This window comes from Symphalangus syndactylus, chromosome 5, assembly GCF_028878055.3.
Source record: "Symphalangus syndactylus isolate Jambi chromosome 5, NHGRI_mSymSyn1-v2.1_pri, whole genome shotgun sequence".
NCBI classification, from domain to species: Eukaryota; Metazoa; Chordata; class Mammalia; order Primates; family Hylobatidae; genus Symphalangus; species Symphalangus syndactylus.
In genome coordinates, this window is record NC_072427.2 from 96337559 (window position 1) to 96361386 (window position 23828).

Genomic DNA, 23828 nt, shown 5'->3' on the forward strand with positions numbered 1-23828 from the left:
GCACCCACATGGCAATCACATAGTAGATGACGGCCACTCCTTGATGGCTCCAGTGGGTGGCATTGCGGGGGCCTCGCCTCTTCATGGGCCCAGTGGGGGCTAAGCCCCCACCAGGAAGCAGTGAATGGTCCCATCCTTGAGGTATCAGTCCAGCCCCACACCCTGAATGTCCAGGGCAAGCTGTGTGATCTGTCCTGCAAAATGCTAACATCGCAGGGTGGACCCTGAGCCACACGTGCAGACTCACAGGATCACAGCGTGTCCATATAACCATGGGGCCCTTAGAGTTTCTCTTTGAAAATATTCACCCTTGACCAGGCGCGGTGGCTCATGCCTGTAATCCCAGCACTTTGGGAGGCCAACGTGGGCAGATCACAAGGTCAAGAGATCGAGACCAACCTGGCCAACATGGTGAAACCCCGTCTCTACTAAAAATACAAAAATTAGCTGGGCGTGGTGGCGCATGCCTGTCGTCCCAGCTACTTGGGAGGCTGAGGCAGGAGAATCACTTGAACCCAGGAGGCAGAGGTTGTAGTGAGCCAAGATTGTACCACTGCACTCCAGCCCGGCGACAGAGAGAGGCTCCATCTCAAAAAAAAGAAAGAAAGAAAGAAAAAGAAAATATTCACCCTGTTTCACAGAGGAATAAACTAGTCCCTGAGACCAGGAGCAGAGCCCAGGCATCCCAGCCCCAGTTCCGTGCTGTTTTCCCACTTGTCCACTCACTTGGGGAACTTACAATGCAATTCTGGCGTTTGATGTGCAGTGTTCTATCAACCCACTGATGAGGGTCTAAGAGCCAACAGGTGCTCTTGGAGGGCAGGGCAGGGACAGCGCAGTCTATGCTTAGCATGCAGCCTGGGGCATAAGAGGAGCGGTGGCTGCAGCAAAGGTGAGGGCACCTGCACAGAGAATGGCTCCTTCCTGGGTCAATGCACCTCTGGAACCACATGCAGACGGGTGCATCAGAGCAAGTGTGTGCTTTTCTAAGCAGACCATTTGGGGTGAGGGCTAAGAATGCCAGCTCCGGAGCTGGACCTCCTGAATTTAAATCCCTGCCCCACCACAGACCACCCATGATTTGGGTTGGTTATATAAATGTTCTTTTTTTTTTTTGAGACGGAGTTTTGCTCTTGTTGCCCAGGCTGGAGTGCAGTGGCACAATCTCGGCTCACTGCAACCTCTGCCTCGCGGGTTCAAGCAATTCTTCTGCCTCAGCCTCCCGAGTAACTGGGACTACAGCCACCACACCTGCCTAATTTTTGTATTTTTAGTAGAGATGGGGGTTTCACCATGCTCACCAGGCTGGTCTTGAACTTCTGACCTCAGGTGATCTGCCTGCCTCAGCCTCCCAAAGCGCGGAGATTACAGGCGTGAGCCACCGTGCCTGGCCCACGTAAATGTTCTGAGTCTCAGGTTCCTCACATGAGAAATGGGGAGGTTAGTAGCCTCCTTTATATGGTGTGTGGAGAACTGAATGATACACGTGGACCTCTTGGCAAAGCACCTGGCCCTTAGAAAGTGCTCAATAAGCGACAGTGACTACCATCAGATCCTCAAAGGACGTCGAGGCCCCTAAAAACAGTTATCACCCTGTGCTGGAGAGTGAAGAAAGACCCTAAGCCACCTTTGAAGTGTACCAGGAGAATGCTGAGGGCATATTTGCCCAGGCCTTGTCCACATACAAATAATGTAAATGGCCCTGACTCTGAATATCTCATCCCAAAGGCATACCGTGGTTTAAAGTCCTAAGTAGGCGCTCAAATGGAGAAAAACACACACTGTTTTCTATGTCTTGTGTGTCCACAAATCAATTCCAAGCAACAACCCCAACCTCTGGGCCAATCCTGACTGTACATTAGAATCCTTTTGGAAAATCTGAGGCCTCATCCATGACTAAACCAAAATCCCTGGGGGTGAAACTCAGGCTTAGGGGTTTTCTAGAGGTTTCCAGATGTTCTAATATGCAGCCAAATCTGAGAACCACTACTATAGGCTAGGAACGCACCCAGCTGGCTTGAGCAAATTCATTTGTTTTGTTTAGTTTCAAAATTCAAACATGTTTATCAATTTTTCTAATTATAAAAGTAATATTGTACAATGTACAAATTTTAGAAAATTCAAAAAGTTATTAAAGAACCTAAAAATCACCAATAATCTCCCCATTATTTTAAGAATAAAAATTGCTTTGGGAGACTGAGGCGGGATGATCACTTGAAGTCAGGAGTTTGAGACAAGCCTGGCCAACATGGTCAAACCCCATCTCTACTAAAAACACTAAACTACTTAACACTAAACACTAAACTCTACTAAAAATTAGCCGGGCGTGATTGTACATGCCTGTGGTTTCAGCTACTCAGAAGGGTGAGGCAGGAGAATCGCTTGAACCCAGGAGGCGGACATTGTAGTGAGCTGAGATCGTGCCACTGCACTCCAGACTGGGTGACAGAGGGGGACTCTGTCTCAAAAAAAATAAATAAATAAAAATAAAAATAAAAATTGGATCATACTACCATTTTACAAAAACTACCATTTTACACTGTACTATTTTGTACATTGCTTTATAGTACAATGTTCCATGTCCATTTCATATATATTATCATTTCTGAGGGTTTTATAATATACCATTATTGGGGCAGACCCCAATAATGATTGAGCACGTTATTGAGTACAATGCATCTAAGTAGCTGCTTTCCCATAAAACTTTATGTTGCTTCCAACTTTTCAATATTTCTTAAATTATTTCCTGAGAATAAATTCCTAGAGGTGGAATTGCTGAGCCAAAGAGAAATTATAGTTTGATCTATACATCGCCTTCCAAAAAAGCCTGCATCAATTTAACTTCCACCCAGATCTTTGCCAACACTGGGGACCTACAATCTTTTCAATATACGCCCATCGGGCAAGCCAAAATCAAAGTATTTTCTTGTTTTGTTATGTATTTTCTTTTATTGCCTGTGAGTTTGAACTTTTTGTACATTTAGTGCATAAGTGTTCTCAATGATAAAACTAACATTTATATACCGCCTAGTATGAGCCACTTTGCATGCATTAACTCAGTTAATTCTCACATCACTATGCAGTAGGTACTATCAGTGTCCCTATTTTACAGACAAGAAAATGAGGCCCAAACTGAGGCCCAACTTGCCCAAGAGCACACAGTGGTTAAGTACCAAGATTCAAACCCCAGACAGCCTGGCCAGGCTATGTGGTCTTCACTGCTATTCTATACTGCCTACTGCCTCTCAGCAACTTCAAGTTCTATATTCTATCTTTTTTTTTTCTTTTTTTTTTTAGACAGAGTCTCGCTCTGTCGCCAGGCTGGAGTGCAATGGCGCGATCTCGGCTCAGTGCAACTTTTGCCTCGCGGGTTTAAGCAATTCTCCTGCCTCAGCCTCCCGAGTAGCTGGGACTACAGGCGCGTACAACCATGCCCAGCTAATTTTTGTTTTTTTAGTAGAGACGGGGTTTCACCATGTTAGCCAGGATGATCTCGATCTCTTGACCTCGTTATCCGCCTGCCTCGGCCTCCCAAAGTGCTAGGATTACAGGCATAAGCCACTACATCGGCCTTTTTTTTTTTTTTTTTTTTTTTTTTTTGAGACAGAGTTTCACTCCATCACCCAGGCTGGAGTGCAGTGACTCAATCATAGCTCACCGCAGCCCGACCTTCCAGACTCAAGTGATTCTCCCACCTCAGCCTCCTGACACGTGCCACCATGCCTGGCTAATTTTTTTATTTTTTATTTTTTATATAGGTAGGGTTTTACCATGTTGCCCAGGCTGGTCTTCAGCTCCTGGGCTCAAGCAATCCTTCTGCCTCAGCCTCCCAAAGTGCTGGGATTACAGACGTGAACCATCGTGCCTGGCCTTTCCCTATTTTTCTATTAGAGTATTTATGGTTATTGTAAGTGTGCTTGATATAGCTATATATATTTATTTATATTTTAATACCTATGTATGTACAGTTAAAAATATGTTTAACTAGTTTATGTCTGTCATTTGTCTTTTTATTTTCTTTCTTTTTTTTTTTTTCCTATCACCCAGGTTGGAGTGTAGTGGTGTTATCACAGCTCACTGCAGCCCCAAACTCCTGGGCTCAAGGATCTTCCTGCCTCGGTCTCTGGAGTAGCTAGGACTACACATACATGCCACCATGCCTGGCTGAGGTTTTAAAAATTTTTCTAGAGATGGGGGGTCTCACTATATTTCCCAGGCTGGTCTTGAACTCCTGGCCTCAAACGATCCTCCCACACCTTGGCTTCCCAAAGTGCTAGGATTACAGGCATGTGCCACCATACCCAGCCTGTCATTTGTCTTTAAACTTTGCTCATTATATTTTGTGGTGAGAACTTTTTAAGAAAAATTTTTATGCAAATAACACATTAGCACATTCTTGGTATGCAAGATTCAATCATTACAGAAATATGTACAGCAAATGTAAAAATTTCCTTCACTCTCCTACCCCAGAGGTAACCAATGCCAAGAGATTGAAGGGCATTCCTTTGGATACCCTTTATATATTTAATAGTTGCATGTAAAGTTTTTCCCCTCTTTTTGCAAAATGCATCATACCATAGGATTGCTCAGTGAGTTTAGTGTTGCTTTTTCACATAACAGCATTTTCTCAGTGTCTCTCCACACTGATACATACAGTAGAAGTTGCCCCATAGCTTTTTAAATATTTTCATAGTACAGATCTACCATAATTATTTAACCATTCCCATTAATGAACATATAGGTTGTTCCCCAGAATAAAATTTGGGTTTTTTTTTTTTTTTTTGAGACAGAGTCCCACTCTGTCACCCAGGCTGGAGTGCTGTGGTGCGATCTTGGCTCACTGCAACCTCTGCCTGCCAGGTTCAAGATATTCTCCTGCCTTAGCCTCTCGAGCAGCTGGGATTACAGATATGCATCATGTAAGGAACATGGCTGTGCTGCAGCCAGGCAGACATAGGCAGATATAAACACCCTGCATGACTCAGCAGGATTAGAGCGCAGGTGTACAATTCTGTGCATTACATAATCACAGCTATGTAGCCATAACATGGGAGGCTCATCACCGCTCTACGCCACTATTGTGTGTGAGGTATATAAAGACAACACTGACATTGTGAAAAATCTGTTGAATAAAGCCATGTCCCATCTACCTGCTGTCTCTCAAGTATTCTTCCAGCTCCCTGCCTCATGTCCACCCACTCCCCTCAGACCATAGCTGGGCCTCAAACCTGACACACCATCACTCCTGGCTAATTTTTTCTGTGTTTTTAGTAGAGACAGGGTCTCACCCTGTTGCCCAGGCTAGTCTTGAACTCCTGACCTCAAGTGATCCACCTGTCTTGGTCTCCCAAAGTGCTGGTATTACAGGTGTGAACCACTATGCCCAGATGAAAGTTTGGGTATTTTTTAGGTTGCTATGATCTAAATCCTTTAAGTTTCTGTCTTTGAGACCATGCTAAGAATTTCTCCACATCAGTATCATAAAAATATTTAGTATTAGTACTTTATCAGATTTCATATGTATCTCATAGCTGCCCACCGTTTTCAATTCTCTTCTTAGTTCAGCTGGTTTTCAGTTCATTTTTCTGGGTGCTCTGGAAGAAATCAAAAGTGTTTCTGCAAATAATGAGTTTTTTTCCCCCTTTTAAATATTTGGGCCATTCAGTCCTTTTCTTGTTTTAGTTTTTCTCCCATTGGCTACATATAGAACACCTATTTTAAAAGCTTGTTTTCAACTTCAATTTGCAATTAAACATTGGGAGAAAAAAGAGAAGTACTGAGCTAATTAAATAGTAACTGTGGCGTTGGAAGAGAGAAAACAGTAGGTTGAAAGCTTATTTCAAAACTAAGTATTTAACTCAGCCAAAGATCCACAGTGTATTTTGTGGAGTTAAGCTGGGGCTGGACTGAGGAGATGGCTTATGTGGGAGGGAGATTTGTCACATGTAAGAAGACTGAGCAAATAAGGAAACACATTGAGGATAATGACAGCCAGGCTCTTCACAGGGTAGGGAGTTACAAAGGCAGAAGGGGAAAGGCTGGAATAAATTCTGCAGTACTGGATTAGAATAGGAGGTATTGGTGTGAATTCATGAGTTCTAATATACATGGATAGATGGATCTGGAAATAAATATAAATATATGTGTATATACATTGGCATATGTAAATATGTGTGCAAGAAAAGACATTCATGTATTTCCCAGCTCTGCCACTGAGAGGAACACAAAACAAAATCACCCCAGTAGCAATGAGCACGCCAGTGCCCACATCTGAGTTTCTAAATACCATTTTCCATTAAAAGGAACCAGATCTAAAACCTCTTTCCAGGAGCTACACTCCCTGTGGTTTTACAAACATAGGCTCAGAGGACATCTAAATCTGTTCACTCATTTTACAGGTGGGGACTCTGAAACCCTAATTTTGTTCTTTTTTTTTTTCTTTTGGTATTGGCTTTCTCAAAGTGACAGGAGAAGAACAATCATCTAATATCAACACATAGTGTCTGACATGGTTTTGCTCTGTCTCCACCCAAATCTCATCTTGAATTGCAGTTCCCATAATTCCCACACATTGTGGGAGAGACCAGGTGGAGATAACGGAATCGATGGGGTGGCTTCCCCCATCCTGTTCTCGTGATAGTGAGTGAGTTCTCACAAGATCTGATGGTTTTGTAAGGGGTTTCCCCCTTCGCTGGGCTCCCATTCTTCTCCTTCCTGCCATTATGTGAAGAAGGAGGTGTTTGCTTCCCCTTCCACCATGATTGTAAGTTTCCTGAGGCCTCCCCAGCCATGTGGGACTGAGTCAATTAAACCTCTTTCCTTATTAATTACCCAGTCTTGGGCAGTCTTTATAGTAGTGTGAGAATGGACTAATACAGTGTCTCACAATGGCCTTCTGAAGACAGGTCGTAGCATTATGTTTCTTTCTCTTTTCTGCTAAGAAAGTCAAGGCCTAGAGGCACTGGGCCTGTCTTTAAGAAAGAGTCGAGGGAGAAAGGCACAGACCACAGACTGTTTTTGTGATTCCATGTTATTTTCTTCTAGAAAAAAATAAAGAAAGAATCAAGGACTAAGCTCTCATTTTCTGACTTACAAGGTAGAAGCCACTTGTTTACACATCTGAAGGCTGTGCAATATTAGCTCTCATGTTTTTTAAATAGAGATAGGGTCTCATTATGCTGCCCAGGCTGGGCTTGAACTTCTGGGCTCAAGCGATCCACCCGCCTCGGCTTCCCAAAGTGCTGGGATTACAGGTGTGAGCCACCGTGCCTGGCCAGTTCTTTGTGTGATAAACCAGCTTTTCTTTCTGAGTTACCAAGCAGACCTCTGTGACACCTTGTTGTCTCGTGCTTTCTACACAACAGCTACCAGGTGTGTTCACTGGGAATCTTGTCCATGACCCCAGCCCCCTCCAATGCAGAGAAAGCATTCCCCTGCTTGAAAAGGCAAGACGGGTACTTACATTTTTAATGATCAGTGGGTACCTTGTTACCCGTTGCATAGGCTTCAGTATAAAACTAGAGAGTGGCATCCCTTTACACCGAGGATCCATTGCCAATCTCTGAAATAAGAGATGTTTTTAAATGTACTTAAGAAACTTGCAAAATCCAAAGACATCAATACTAATGTCAGTGAGGACTCTCCACCCATTATCTCATTTATCTGGATGACAACTGAGAGACCTGGGGTTGGAAGGGCCTGACTAGTTACCCTGTCCAGTATGACAGACTTTCCAGATGGAGAATGGAGACCCACAGATGTGACTCAGCCAGCAGGGTTAAGCCCTGCACTCTGGATTCAGCATACCTTCCATGGCATGCATGGTTCCTTACGCACAGAGATGAGATTCTGGCTTTACAGAGAATATTTCGTCTGGATGTCTGCAGAAACTTTATAACATTCCCAGGAACAAGAATCACAAGACTATACGGTTAGAGGAAAAATTCTCCTTACACCCCAGAAATGCTGGAAGGGCTAAATCTCATTGTCTAGTTTTGAGTGGAGCCTGACGTGCCTCTGGGAGCTCCAGGCAGGGCCGAGAGAGAGGAGCTGAGACAATGGGGGTCAAGACTCCAGTTTCAGGGTCTGGCCACTTAGCTGTCAAAGGCTATGGTCCGGTTTCATGCCTTAGAAACAGGCAGCTGCATTGACTGGAGCCCTGAGACCTGATAACTGTCAGCACCGGGACCTGCTTCAGCTGTGGACACCAACGTTCCAGGAACACCTCGCAGCTGGCAACGACGTGCCACATTCCCGCTGAGATGAGGTGGGGAGAGGTGAAGAGGAGAGGGGTGGGGAGGGACAATGAGGCCCCTGCCCTGGGCTGGTGTCAGCACTTCCCTGAAGTTCAAGTGCATCCAACAATGAACTCATCTTGCTCGGGCCTAGGAAGAGCCCAGCCCTTGGCTGAAACCCCAGGCGGTCCATGGCGCCCAGCAGCTCAGCATCTGCTTTCTCATCTCCATCCACCCAAGGCCTCCTTCTTAGCAATCTTTCTCCCCTTGGAATGACCTCAGAGTGCCCCATGCCTTGGCTGGCAAGTCTAGGCTGAGAAACATCACGAGAGGCAGAAATAACAAGCTCACATGAGGCTCTGACCAAGAAGAGGCCGCACTTGTGCCTCACCACAGTGATTCCACAAACACCACTCTAGGACAGGTGAGGATGGCCTGTCTCCAAAATGCATGAGATCCAAAGATACGCCTGTTATTATTATTTTGTTGTTTATTCATCAAAAGATACCTGTTTCTTAGAAGCTATTTTATTCTCTTCCTCCTTTTTTTCTCCAGGAGACGTGGGGGCTGTTTGAATGGCCCAGCATGACCAGCAGAGACCCACCCTGGCCAAGGCCAAGTCCCAGAGCTGCAGGTCTTCCAGCAGTATCCGCATTACCTCCCCAAACATCCCCTGGTGGACACCCAACTCTCCAGATCCCTGCTACCTCCAAGGAAGAAGTCCTGGCATCCCACACTGACTCCCACAGGCTGCCTAGGGCTGGAACCCATCAAGCAGAACCAACTGCGAAAGGAATGAAGGGGCCACTGAGAGTCCTGGCCATTCCCTCTGCAAGTGAAGGGCAGAGACCAGCAGAGAACTCAGGATGTGGCGATTAAACACAAGAGGAAATCTAAGACCTGCCTGGGCCTTGCAAATGAAATGAAAGATTTAAACATGCATCCAAAGAACACCAATGGCATCTGGAAAACAGATCCTTGAAGACACTACAAAGCTTCCAAGCCCAGGGCTCACCCCTTCTCTCCAAGCCCACCCCTTCGGTGACAGCCACACTTGCCAGTGAGTGCCAGTCCCCTAAGGCTTAGCCAAGCCCCCAGGCCCTGTTGGCCTCTAGTGGGAACACGCTTGCAGACTTTTGAATTAGCCCCTCACACGTCCAGCTGCCCAAAGATCGCCACTCTGGGGCCCAGTCTCTGCACAGCCTGGCTCCTTACTTTGACGAACTCCTTGAAGTCTGGGGCCTCATCCGTCTTCTGCTGGATCAGGGCAGCCCCATTGAGCTGACGGCTGCAGAAGCGGATGTAGGGCTGCATGTGCGGCAGCTGCGCGCTGAGGATGTCGCCAATCATCTTCACAGGCATCTTCTCCCCGGACATCTTCTTGCGGACTCTCAGCGCTCTGCAGGGAAACACAGGAGGTGAGCCCCCCGCCTTCACGCTATCTGACAGCACCACGGCACACTTCTAGGTTGCACAGAAACAGAATGTGTGTGAGGGGCACAGACTCAAGGGCCACTAAAGGATCTATTTGGGAGACAAGGAATGGAGAAAGAAATGAGTCTAGAGCTACAGAGAGGTAGCACCAGGGCATTTTTCTTTGGCAGAGTGGCTGTTCGTTACAATTTGTTTTCCTTGTGCAGAAATACAGAGTTTTTTTCTTGAACAACTCAAACGGGTCCCCTGTGTCGATGCCTCACTACACAGATTATCAGTGGTGAAATCCCCAGGTTGATATGGCCTGAGAACTGATCCTATTTCCGGGAGACACTTCTGCCCAAGGGAAGCTGCTATTGCCAGGGGATGGGGAAGGATGATTTTTGGCTAAAAAGAACATAATTAAGATGGCAGAACACTGCTTTGGCAAAATAATCCCATGAGATTCAGCAAAAGCCAGGTATAAATGACTGTTTGAACTATCTCTGTGATTCGCTGCTTCATTGCTAGAGCTAAGTTAACTAAATTAAGAGGAGTTCGGAAAAGAGGTCTATTAACTATGACAATGGGCCAATGAACCTAAAAAATGTATATCCTGGAATCCAGGAGAGGTGTTGATGGGACTGGGAAGTGTTTGTTCTGGGGTCTGCCTGCAGTGTGAGTGCTCAGAGCTATGGTAACTAGGACTGTGCTTCCCTTCTCCCAACTTCAATACGTGAACGCTTAACATCAGCATCTGGAAGAAGGGCACGGCACTGAGCTTATACACAGTAAGGACAGCAGTGTACTACACGGCAGGACCACAACATGAAGCCATGGGTGTGTCCAGCTATCCTAGTTAGTGATCATGGGTGGATGGATGGGTAAATGGAACAAAATGGTATAACCTATGACTTTAACACAAGGCTGGGAGGATGTCCCTATTGAATGCCTTTGGCTGCTTTCATGGTCATGTTGGAGAAGCCTTTGAGGTACGGAGTGGGCTATTGAATTCCAAGGAAGCTCTGCAATATTTATATTAGGCTTTAAAAACTTCAGATCACTTTCTTTTCTTTCTCCCACATTTTTGGCTAAAATAAAGTCCCTTGGACCGGGCAAGCCAAGGAGAGAAACTTAGGGACCATAAATGATGTGGTGTGAGCAGTCAGCAATTCCACCTGAAGCGGATGCCCTCACGGGGAGATCAGCACTGGCTGCCTGGGGTGTGGGGAGCAGTGGCAGCTTAGTGTCCTCAGGATGGCCCAAAGGCCACTGCCTCATCGAGGGGTTGGTGTGAAATACCACAATGAGGAGAAATGTGCTCAAGGGTGATGTCACCAATAATCTGGGGGGATGAGAGCCCTGAATAGCCACGTTATAAACTTGCCATGAATGGAAACAGGAAGAAATTCCATTATTCCATCATTTTCCTATGAGGAGTAGTTTTTTTAACAAGTGAATAAAGTACTTTCACCCTTTCCTTCTCCTGTTTTGTTTTGTTTGAGACCGAGTCTCACTCTGTAGCCCAAGCTGGAGTGCAGTGGCACAATCCCAGCTCACTGCAACCTCCGCCTCAGTCTCCCAAGTGGCTGGGACTACAGGCACCCGCCACCACACCCAATTAATTTTTATATTTTTAGTAGAGACAGGGTTTCACCATGTTGGCCAGGCTGCTCTCGAACTCCCGACCTCAAGTGATCTGCCCGCCTTGGCCTCCCAAAGTGCTGGGATTACAGGTGTGAGCCACCGTGCCCGGCCCCGGCCGCTGGCCTGTTTTTTCTTAAAGGATGAAGGAGATAAGAAAACAAGAAAAGAAGAAAGATCATCTGCAGACAGTGATTGTCTTGAGGAATTAGTTCCTGGGTTCTGCAGACCCACACTTGTAGACTAGAGTTACCCAACCAGCAGACAGGCCTAAAATTAAGGCCTGATTTACTATGGACTAGGCACCTATTAGATTCAGTCGTGGGTCTTCGTCCAGGATGGTCTACTGTATAGGCAAAGACTTATGAAGACTGCAAGGTGTTACCAGGCCCAGGGGTCATGTGACTCGGCTGCTGCAGCCACAGCCCTGAGAGCACTCTGCTTGTGGTGAGCTGATCGGCAGTCTCCTAGAAAGGTTTACAGATGAGAGGCCTTGAAATGCAAAAGGCAATTAACTGGCTAACGAACGTTTCAAAGAGCGCTCAATGTTTGCTGAACACATGAGTGTCCCTAACCCTCTGAAGTCTGCAGACCAAGAGGACAGTCATGGAGCTAGCATTTATTAATGCTTCCTATGTGTCAAACAGAGTTTTACATATATTATTATTCCCATTTCCTATTGGGGAAACCCAGGCACGCAGAAATTGAGTGACTTGACCCAAGTCTCAGAGCTAATAGGTGACAGAGGTAACCCTGGAACCCAAGTCTGACTCCAGAGCCCATGGTTGGGACCATAGCCTCAGAAGCCCCAACACACCTCCCGCCACGACTGCCTCCAAGCTGCTCTGGGCACCTGCCCATCTTCCCAGACGTGGCTGCCCTGCTCCCACCATCTCGCCCTCAAGCCTTTCCCTGCTGGTCCCAGCCTCAGCCTCTGTACTTCCTGCCCTGCTGGACTTCCCACCATCTGCTCCATACCCTCTCTCCTTCCCTCTCCTCCTTCTCCCACCCCACATCCTTTTCTTCTTCTCTCTCACCATCTGTCTTTACCCCAAACTGATTTTTATTTTTTATTTTTCCTTCATTTTCTGTTTAAACAAGATAAAATGGAATCCATTCTTGTTAAGTTAAAAAGAAGATGAGTCAAATATTTAAGAAAAACACGTTTTTGGGACAAGCTCTTTTTTGTTCTTTTCTTTTGTTTTTCCATCAAGGGGACAGGAAAGGCTCTTGATAAAAAACAGTTCCTCAAACCTGGGTTGATCATCCCACCTCACTTCTGCTTCCCTTCTGCTATCTTTTTTTTTTTTTTTTTTTGTGACACAGTCTCACTCTGTTGCCCAGGCTGAAGTGCAGTGGCATGATCTTGGTTTACTGCAGCCTCTGCCCCCACCGGGTTCAAGCAATTCTCCTGCCTCAGACTCCTGAGTAGTTTATATTACAAGCATGTGCCACCACGCCCAGCTATTTTATTTATTTATTTATTTATTTTTATTTATTTATTTTTTTTTGAGATGGAGTCTCGCTCTGTCGCCCAGGCTGGAGTTCAGTGGCGAGATCTCGGCTCGCTGCAAACTCCGCCTCCCGGGTTCAGGCCATTCTCCTGCCTCAGCCTCCCGAGTAGCTGGGACTACAAGTGCCTGCCACCATGCCTGGCTATTTTTTTGTACTTTTAGTAGAGATGGGGTTTCACCGTGTTAGCCAGGATGGTCTCGATCTCCTGACCTCGTGATCCGCCCGCCTTGGCCTCCCAAAGTGCTGGGATTACAGGCATAAGCCACCACACCCGGCCCTTCTGCCGTCATTTCTGACAGCTGTCCTGAGGGCCCTGCTCCAGGCTCTGGATATGAAAAGGTTCTGGACCTGTCTGCCCTACCTTGTCTATGAAAGGCACATTCCTCAGATCTCAGCTTCCTCGCAAGATAGCCAGCCATTTGCTCTAACCCTCGATGAGGCATCATTAGTAGGAAGTCCCTGTGTCCCAGTTAGCCCTTTTTATTTCCATGTCATTTATTTATTGTTGACTCGTTTGATAACTGCCATGCCCCCGCCCCACCCCCCAAATACAAGGTGTGTAGGATCAGGAGTAGCAGACATATGGCTGCTCACTGGTGGCATTCCACGGATTGCTGCCTTAACTTCTCCTTACCCTCAAATGCCTCCCTCTCTCAGCTGCCAGGAGCCCTCAATCTCCCCTCATCACAGTTATTCCTTGGCATGAAGAAATTATGTCTATGCAGCCACGCAAATACAGCACAATGTTCTTTGTCCAGTTTATGATGTGGGTGTTCACTCTACAATTCTTTCAAATTTTCTGCATGTTTGAGATTTTTTCTAGTAAAATGTAGAAAAGAAGAAAAAGAAATCAGGTCCCCAGAAGGCTCCGGTTCAACACAAGATTTTATCTGGAGGATGAAGACATGAGCCGGTTAGTCCAAACCAGCTAATCCGGGAATCAAAGAACGGGGAGAGAGAACCTTGGGATGGAGGGAAGCCGGCAGCCCCTGTACACATCAGCGCCCTGATAGACGGCATGTCCCTGGGACACCCAATCCCTTGCTCTCAGAATGACCGTGCATGGTAGGCAGGACAAGCACCATGGCTGCCATCTTCATGCTCAAAATTAGTTAGAAGGGGCTGGAGCCCAGACAAAAACTTGGATGTCTGACTTCTGGGCCCATGTTTTTTTCCACGGGGGCAGGACTGGGCAGAGTCTCTACTCCGGGACCTAGGCATCATCCACAGAGCAGCCACCCTACTGTGTGACTTTAGGGAAGTCACTCAGCCTCTCTGAGCTTCGCTGCTTCAGCTGTAACAGGGTTGTCAGTTCCCATCTCCACGGCTGTGGAGCAAGGCAGAGCCGACAGGAGGAAGAAGCTCGCACACCTGGCCCCCCGCACAGCTCAAGAAAGAGGCTGCTTCTTCCCAGACGGGGGTGAGAAGACAACAGAGAGGTATGGGGAGATGAGGCCAGCACCAGTTTCCCTCAGGCCAACCGTGAAGTGGGGGAAGCCCTCTCTAACGGCTACTTGGGAACCTCAGAAACATCTCCCGCCCCCCCCCCCAGCCCCCACTGATAACTGCCCAAGGAAAAAGGTTTTAACTTACAAGTATATTTTCTTTTCTTTTTTTGAGACAGGGTTTCACTCCTGTGGCCCAGGCTGGGGTGCAGTGGTGCAATCTTGGCTCACTGCAACCTCCGCCTCCTGAGATTACAGGCGCCCACAATCACACCTGGCTAATTTTTGTATGTTTAGTAGAGATGGGGTTTCACCATGTTGCCCAGGCTGGTCTCAAACTCCTGACCTCAAGTGATCCACCCATCTCGGCCTCCCAAAGCACTGGGATTACAGGCGTGAGCCACCATGCCCGGATATCATCTATGTAGGCAAGAACACTGAGGCCCAGGGACCTGCCGGAAGACACACAGCCACAGGCAATAGTGGACGTGAGCCCAAGGGTCTGACGCCAGACCTAAGTTCGAAAGGCTTCCACGGCATCGGGCGGCGGGGGGCGCGGGCAATGGAGTCCAGACCTTCTCTAAAAGCCTGCCTGATGTCACCTTGGATTATTCGTCTTCTAGAGCACCAAGCCAGCAGACATTACGTATCTTTCTTTTTTTTTTTTTTTTTTTTTTGAGACGGAGTCTCGCTCTGTCGCCCAGGCTGGAGTGCAGTGGCGCAATCTCGGCTCACTGCAAGCTCCGCCTCCCGGGTTCACGCCATTCTCCTGCCTCAGCCTCTCCGAGTAGCTAGGACTACAGGCGCCCGCCACTACGCCCGGCTAATTTTTTTGTATTTTTAGTAGAGACGGGGTTTCACCGTGGTCTCGATCTCCTGACCTCGTGATCCACCCGCCTCAGCCTCCCAAAGTGCTGGGATTACAAGCGTGAGCCACCGCGCCCGGCCATTATGTATCTTTCTTCGTGTCCACCTCTCCACACCTCCTCTCCATCCCTTCATCCACTCCCAAACACATGCTCAGGAAAGTGGGGACCTGAAATTACTTTATAAGAACAATGCAGAGACCACGTTTAGGAAATGGGGGCTTCCCAATGACATGGATGAAGATTAGGAATGGACGCAAGGTTCTGGGAGCCTGCCCTCCATCCTCGGGCCCAGGAAGTGGGTGGCCCTTCCTCCCAGCAGGGAGTGTCACGTGCCCTGGAGGCTGTGACTTAATCTGTGTTCTAGCAAGTGATGTTTTAATGAGAGTGTAGTGGATACAGATTTTGGTTTCTGACTTTTTTTTCCCCTAAGAATTGGAAGAGATCTTTGTGATGATCGAATCCAACCCCTTCATTTCACAGATGGGGAAACTAAGGCTCAAAAAGGAAAGGCAGTGAGTAAGTCAGAATCCAAACCCAGGTCTCTTGACTCCTGGCCCTGGAGTTGCCTCTGCAAACTAAAGTTGGAAGAAAATACAACCAGCCTTGGGCCAGCTTCCCGGAGTGATCCTGAGGAACTGCTGACGTTAGGCAGTGAACAGTTCCACATTTTTCCATCTGCAGGGCCAAGAATGCCTCAAAAGACCAATAATCCCCCATGGGATCCTGCGTCCAAGGGAAAGCGTGGAGGGAGCAGCCCCACGCCCCAGGATGGAGCCAGCGCCATCAGAAGCCAGCCTGGTCCTAGCCCTGGAAATTCACCACCACAGTAATTCACCCAACAGCAGGCTCGGGGGGGCCCGGGCAACCTACTCTTGCAATGAGAGAGTCGGAGTGTGTTTCCAGAAAGTATGAAGGCACAAAAGGGTGATGGTGCTTGTGAGTGGCAATGAGAAAAAAAAAAAAAGCCAGAAAGAAGCACAGGGCAGCATGCAGGAAGGACACACAGACCCACAGAGGTGCGAGTGCGTGAGAGCCGAGGAGGCCAGGCCAAGCTGGGGATTAGAGGAGAGGCTTACTTCAGTAGTTTGATATTACACATAATCAGCTCCTTCCAGTTCACAAAAATCATAGCAACCTCTTTTTCTGTCAGCAGCTCAGACTCCATCAGGGGTTTTTGAAAGATCTACAGATGCAGAAAACGAAGCAGTTCAGAAAGCAGTTAGCTTAAAACACACACACGCACACACCGATCCGCTGAGAGCAGGGAGAGGGCTCAGGTGTCTGTACCTTGGCTGAGAGGCCCAGAGGTCAACGCCTGCCTTCCTGCAGTTTCTGAAGCAGAGAGCCCCTCCTCTGCCCTGGAGGCTGGAGGGGGGTCCCCAGCAGGGCCTGCATTGTTTTACAGGGGAAGGAGGCCAGCTGAAGTCTCCAGGAGACAGGTCTTAACTCCACCAGACAAGCAGGGAGGCCAGTACCAAGTCACGCACCCAGGCTAAGCGGTCTCACCTGCGCACTGGGAGGGGCTGGACCAGTGTGAAAAGCGGGGCTTAAAGATGCCGGTGGCTTAAAGATACCTGTCCTTTCATCTGCACAGGTAAACCGAGGGCCTTCTGAGAGGAGCAGCCCAGGCGGCAGGTCCTCTAATAAGCCAGTGGCCACCTCGGTGACTGACTCCATTGCTGTGTCCTCAGCCTCCTGGGCTGACCCTGGACAGACCCAGCACTTGCAGGCCTACTACAAGGGGGTGAGTGCCGCCCTTCTCCTGGGCTCTGGAAAATGAATGAGCCCCTCCAAGCTCTGTGTGGTTGAGCAACTCGCAGTAAATCACTGATCTCAGTGGAACCCCGTGTGGTAGAGCCCCCGCCTGCAAGGAGGTCATTTTCTCCCACGGGAGGCAGGAGGGGCTTCTGAAGGCTCTCTAGGGAAGGGGACAGCCCATCTTTGACAAAAACTTGGCTGGGCTGCGGCTGCTCCCTGGGAGCCCTATTCCACAGGAGCCCTTAAGCTGACGTTGAACCCGGCATGTACCAGGGCAACCACATACAGTGGTGCGTTTTGCGGAGGGCACAAAGGAGCCATATCTAAGGGGTGACCCTTGCACCCTGGACATCCTGAACTGTATATTTAATAACAGTCAAACGCCTTGAGAAAAGGGCACCTTTTTGAATTTGCATCAATGCTTCCTAAGTGTTAACGGTGGTCCTGCGGCCAACAACCCCCCCGTACTCCTCCAACCGCACGAGCCCTGCTGTGTCTTTCCTGGATGTTAAGACTATCAGACAAGATGGTTTCATTGTTTCACACCTGTTTGGTGTGGTGGTGGTGGTTTCCAGACTATCACAGCACTCTCCAAACTGCAGACCCATCTCTGCAAATCCCTGTCTCCCAATATGGCACCTTCCCGTGGATGTGGACAAAAGGCCTGCTGAGCAGCAGGAGCGCGCGGCTCTGCATCTCCCCGTAGTTCTGGATGGGGTGGCCAGGGCCCTTCTGGGAGGACTGACAAGATGAAGAGGCATCACTCAGGTCAGGGGGTTTTGTAGGGGCCTGGTAGGAAACGTTGCCATTCTCAATGACAGGTTTGTCTCAGGGTAATATGTGGCAGGAGTGACTCGAGATAGCAGCCAGATGGCCCCCATTTCCAGATGCCAACACTGGGGGCCAGGAGGGCGGCGTGGCTGGCTCCATGGCACCGCCTGGTTGGTGGCTGAGCTGCAGCCGCTCTGAGTAGAGCATGGACTCCAGACTCTCAGTTCACATGACTCCCTCCATCCACTGCTCAGGGACTCACTTGCCCTTGGCTAAGTGATCTCTGTCTCTCTGTGGGAATGACTCAATGTTGGCCATAGATAAGCAACAAACCATTTCTGTGGTCAGAATCTCCTATAGCATTTGCCGTCCAGATGCTCCCCAGACATCAGAAAGTGTCTTGGGCTCAGAATCAGGACGCAGACTTCCTCGACGGAACCCGCCCCTCTCCCTCCCTCATTGCCCCCTGCCATGCCCCCTGCCCCACCAGCTCCCTTACCTCTGTGACCAGCTGCAGGTCATTCACATAGTTCTCCTCGGTGACAATGAGCTCGTGGATGTATCCTTGTCGCTTTCTTTCAGTTGGGGTCAACATATCCAAGAGATGTAAGTCTGAACACCCTGGAAAACAAAACCATTTGGGAGAATTTAGCACAGTCTGGGGAAGCCCACACAACTTTACACGGAAGATCCTTGTGGCTGCTGGGCCCTATGGCCTTGCTCCCCTCCAGTGGGGTCATGGGCTGAAGTGTGTCCTCCCCAGTAATATGTGGAAGGCCTACCCCCTGGTACCTGTAAATGTTACCTTATTTGGAAATAGAGTCTTTTCATATATAATCAAATTAAGATAAAGTCATACTCAGGGTGGGCACCTGACTCTATATGATCAGTGTCCTTATGAGAAGAAGACACAGAGAAGACAGACAGGCAGAACCTGGAGTGATGTGTCTCCAAACCAAGACACACCCCGAGCCTTCAGAGTGAGGCTGGCACCTGCCAACATCTTCATTTTAGACTTCTGGCCTCCAGGAATGTGTGACAATAAATTCATGTTGTTTTAAGTCCCCCCATTTGTGGTCGTTTGTTAGGGAACCCTAGAAACTGACACAGGCGGCACACTCCTGCTTCATCAGAAACATGAAAATAATGTGAAAACAAAACACTCAGTGACGATCGGCCAAAACTCTGGAGGGCTCACACCACGTCAGGTGGTGAACTGCATTTAATGCTCAAGTATTATACTAGAATTAGCCCCATTTTACAGACGAGGACACTGAGGTTTACACAGGGTGACTGGCCCCAGGTCTCTCAGCTCGGAAGTGGTGAAGGCAAGAGCTAAACCCTGAGACTTGGGCTGCAGAGGCTGTGCTCTATCCCCGAGCTCCAGGAGGCCACGGGTTATCCATGTCGAGGTTGGTTTGTAGAGGATGAGGTGGCTGTGCTGAGGCTCTGATGGTCCTGAGGACCAGGCAGATGCAGGGTGCCTCCAGACAGCACTGGGCACACTCTCCTGGACAAGGCTCCTGCCTGGCCCCTGGGGCAGCTGAGCAGCAAGCTTGCCACAGACAGGGTAGTCCCTCCCACTGCAGAGAGCCTGGCACAAGACCATCACGGAGGCCAAGGCTGCCCGAGGGGAAGGGCTACTCAGCTGCCCTGAGATGGTGCCTGCACTGGAAGTGGGGCTCACTCATGACTCTGCCCACTTAGCTTGTTATTTGGGGTTTTGTTTGCATGTTTGAGCCTCCTGCCCCAGACACACTGGAATGAGCAGGACGGAGGCTTGGTTCTTGGAAGCATCCCATGTGCAGGCCTGGGCCCACCTCTGCTTTTTGTCAGAGGTTCTTTATTTAATCACAGAAGCCAGACTTGGAAGACAGACCCAGAGGTGTCCCAAATGTAAGTGGGAGGGTCCAGGCTGAATCCCCATTACTTGTTCTTCCCATCCCTTCTGTTCCCCTCAAGGGGGCGCAATGGAGCACAGTGCAAAACCCCCTGCTGGGGACCAGTGGTTGTCAAAGCGTGGTCCCCACGCTGGCAGCATCAGCGTCACCTAGGAGCTCACTAGAGATGCCCCTGCTGAAGTGACTCTGGAGTTGGGGGCTGGCCATCTGTGATGTAACAAGCTCTCCAGGGGATTTTTTTTTTTAGGCACACTGATGTTCGAGAAGGCTGCTCTGGACTACCAGGGGTTCGTCGAGTTTCCATCTTCCCTCAAGGGAGTTATCTGGGGTCATGACTGATCTAGCCTACGTGCTGAAAGCTTCTGCAAATCGTATGATCCCTCTGGGGCAAATGATATCAGAGATTTCTTGGCAAATGCTTTGCTGCTTTAGAGGTTAACTCTCAGGTTGTGGTGCTTCCAGCCCTTGGTTTTGTCGCTTCTCTGGGCCAATTGTCCTTTCTGGATGCTGTAACTTCTCTTGCTGGGACAGGAACAACCCAAGACCAGCAGGAGGATGCTGGGAAAGCAGCAGGAATGAGCCATCATTATATCAACACCCTCGATCTCACTCAGAGTCCCCTGCCCTGAGGTCAAGCAGAATTCCACAGGGCTGCGAGGGGAGCTCGCACCTTTGCACAGGTCTGCAGATGTGTCTGAGCTTGAGCCCTCTGCTCAGCCACGGGTTTGGCCCAACTGTTCTTCCTGCCTCAGGGCATAGATTGTCTTTTATTAAAACAGCTGCACCAACAATGAACTCTCAGGAAGGAGGCAGGCCACGGGGCTCACTCATTCAGTTCAGCCAAGCTGCTGTGTGAGCTCGGGTTTGTGGGAAGCTGAGTGATGTCTCCGAGTTCTTTGACTTTTATTGGGAAGGTCACCCAAGAAACACTCGAGTTTGGGGGGAAACATATCTTGTTCCTGCCCTCTTTTTACCCCACTCTCCTGTGAGTGAAAGGGCCCAGGCCTCAGGTCATTTCTTGTTAAAGGGCTGAATGCAGCCCCTGCATTAGGCAACTTGGATGCTCTCTCACAGAAGCAGAGTCCCCGGAGTGTTCAGGATGTTCCCTTCTGCAGGGAGATTAGAATATTGGCACAGAGTGGTAGCTCTAAAAGTCACCGCACAAACACGGTGCAGCGACGTTTGCAGCCACAGGAACATCAGGCCAGTAGTGGACACTGGCTGGGCCAGTTTTCTGAATGTCCCTTTAAGGATGCCCCACAGTTGCCTTGGAGAATCTGAGGGATGTTATGGGTTCTTGCTGCAGCGAATACATGTGTACAATGCACACATTTAGAGCACACGTTTATCGGGTTCACAGGCCCTTTTGAAGACTGTTCACAGATCTTATTCATTCATTGGGCAAATATTTACTGATGTCCTACTATGAGGCTAGGACTAACCACTCTGGGTGCTGGGGATTCAGGACAGAAGAGGAGAGGCTCCTGCCCTCCATGGTATAGCTAAGAACCTGGGGGTCTGGTGGTCCTCAACAGGGGGTGGTACTGCCCCACCCTCTGCTCAAGGTCAGTACTGTCCCCACTCCCCAAAGGCTGAGGGTTGCACTGCACCCCACTCCAGTCCCAGGGCGGAGAGTGTGTTCTTGGTTGTCATAGTGGAATCTGGCAGGCTGGCCAGGGCTGCGAAATGACCCACAACATGCAGGACACAGAACTGCTCACCCCAAATGCCAATAGAGGAGCACCCTGTTGAGAAACACTAGCGTTACTTGAAACTGACAACCTGACCAGAGTTCCAGTCTGCAGCACGGAGGTGCGAGGGACCAGCAGACACACATAGAATGATGAGAAATTGGAAAGAAGGACCTACGAGGAAAAGTCCTGGCTTGCTTTGGATTTCAGAAGTTCTTCTGAGTCTTCAAGTTTTACACGGTGCAGGGTGTGAAGAAGCTCAGAGCCAGAGCAACAGCAGAAGGTTCGGGGTAAATTTGGGCCATTTGTCCAAGAATCCTAGGAGCCTGGGGCCAGTTGGGGACAAGCTGGAGGGCTGCTGCGTGGCCTCCTGCTCCAGGTAGCGTTGGCCTCTGGTCCAAACACTTTGCAAGGCCCAAGTCAGAGCCGATGGAGCTTGGAGGTCAGAGGAAGCGCTGGGCAAGTCTTGGCTGCTTGCCCCCACCAAATTCCACCTCTCGCAGGTCCACCTACCACCCTGCCTGGAGACAGGGGGATGGCCCCGATGGCCTCTGCAGAACACAATGAAAAGCAAAGGTTTTGTGGGGAGAGTCTTCTCTACATTATGTGCCAATGATGTTGGCTTGGAATCGTCTTTTTAGCCATCAGATTGACCCACGGGAGGCTGCTTTAAAACTTGCTGGTGAATGCCAGACCAAGAGAACCATTACAGATTTGAAATAGGCACTTTGAGCTCAAAAATATCCTTCCTTTGAAAATTTAATATTTAGAAAAACAAGCGAGTTTAAAAACTCCATTATTCAAAGTAGGGTAAATGGAAAAGACAGTTCAAATAAAAGCATTTTCTTTAGGGGTGGAGGGACGTGGCCTTTTCCTCCTTTGGGTCCTAGGATAAACATGGTTTCTGGCCCCCTTTCCCAGGGAAAAACGAGAGGAGAAAACACATCAAATGGTTTTCCATGAACATCTTGGTGTGACGGAGGGATTCTCAAAACTAACTGAAATCCACACACAGCTGAAATAATATTGCAAATGACTCCACGCGGTTACAAATGATCCCCTGTTACAGCCCACATAAAATTCCTAATCTATGTGCCGTCCCTTAGAATGTTGTCTAGTTAGACACATTTACGAAATGGAGAGAGATGTGATGGCCTTCTGGAAGGATTTTTTGAGTCTAGGCCCTGAAGAAAATCACGGGGAAAAAAACCTTCCCAATAAAAGGTCATCTTGCTTCCCTCAACTGATAATTGCATGAACAGCACCATTTCAAGAACTTGTTTTATTACAAAAGTAATACACAAACACATGCTGATTATTAAAATTTCAAGGGCTACAGAGCATTCAGGGTAAAAAGTGCACCTCACGCATCTCCACACCTCCAGTTATTCTACCTTTCCCAATGAGAAGCAGAATTTTGAAAACGAAGCCAGCCCCCGCAGCAAGTTGCCCATTGAACAAAGCAAATAAACAGATCTTGTTCCTGTATGAAAGGGGCCAAAATATACAATAAGCTGGTCCATAAATATTAAGTTCCTCTGAAGTCCAAGAGACGCAGAAATAAGCAAGATACTGTCCTTGTCCTCAGGGAAACTCACAATCTTGGGAGAGACACAACAAGAAAATTAAATTAAAAATATTAATAGCAAGCAGCTGGGCTTGGTGGCTTATGCCTGTAATCCCAGTACTTTGGAAGGCAGAGGTGGGTGGATTGCTTGAGCCCAGGAGTTCATGACCAGCCTGGACAACATAGTGAGACCCCCATATCTACAAAAAAATTAAAAATTATCCATGCATGGTGGTACATGCCTGTAGTCCCAGCTACTTGGGAGGCTGAGGCAGGAGGATTACTTGAGCCCAGGAGATAGAGGCTGCAGTGAGCTATGATCGCACCACTGCACTCCAGCCTGGGCAACAGAGCAAGCACCCGTCTCAAAAAAAAAAAAAAAAAAAAAAAAAAAAAAGGAAAGAAAAGAAAAGAAAAAAGAAAAAAAACGAGAAAAAAAAGAAATTAAAATAGCAAGCATTAAAAGAAGAGCCCAGGCCGGGCGTGGTGGCTCACACCTGTAATCCCAGCACTTTGGAAGGCTGAGGCAGGTGGATCACTTGAGGTCAGGAGTTCAAGACCAGCCTGACCAACATGGTGAAACTTCGTCTCTACTAAAAATACAAAAATTAGCTGGGCATGGTGACAGGCACCTGTAATCCCACCTACTCGGGAGGCTGAGGCAGGAGAATCGCTTGAACCTGGGAGGTGGAGGTTGCAGTGAGCTGAGGTCACACCACTGCACTCTAGCCTGGGTGACAGAGAGAGACTCTGTCTCAAAAAAAAAAAAAAAAAAAAAAAAAAAAGAAAAGAAAAAAGAGCCCGTGTGCTGTGCTGCTGGTGGAGACAGTAGGACCTCAGAAGGGAGCAACTCCTCGTGCTGAGGGGAGGCTTCCTCGAGGGCCCCTCCTGAGGCTGGGTCTCCATATGGCTGGGGAGGTCAAGACCATACATTGGGGGGTATGGGCACCAGCAAGAGCAAGGCTTCACCCAGGTGCCAGGTCAACGCAGAGACACTACAAGAGATAAGGTGGAAAGGTG

General features: G+C 48.5%; 1 protein-coding gene across 6 annotated transcripts in view; it reads right to left on the bottom strand.

Moving 5' to 3' along the window:
- ITSN1 (intersectin 1) overlaps window positions 1-23828 on the bottom strand; it is a 241885-nt gene that overhangs the window by 13488 nt on the left and 204569 nt on the right. For all 6 annotated transcript variants that reach the window (XM_063639318.1, XM_063639319.1, XM_063639315.1 and 3 more), the window contains 4 exons: window positions 18149-18270; window positions 16197-16303; window positions 9450-9633; window positions 7463-7561 (listed from right to left, as the gene is read on the bottom strand). In XM_063639318.1, coding sequence (XP_063495388.1) covers window positions 7463-7561; window positions 9450-9633; window positions 16197-16303; window positions 18149-18270 — 512 coding nt within the window. The remainder of the gene's footprint in view (window positions 1-7462; window positions 7562-9449; window positions 9634-16196; window positions 16304-18148; window positions 18271-23828) is intronic.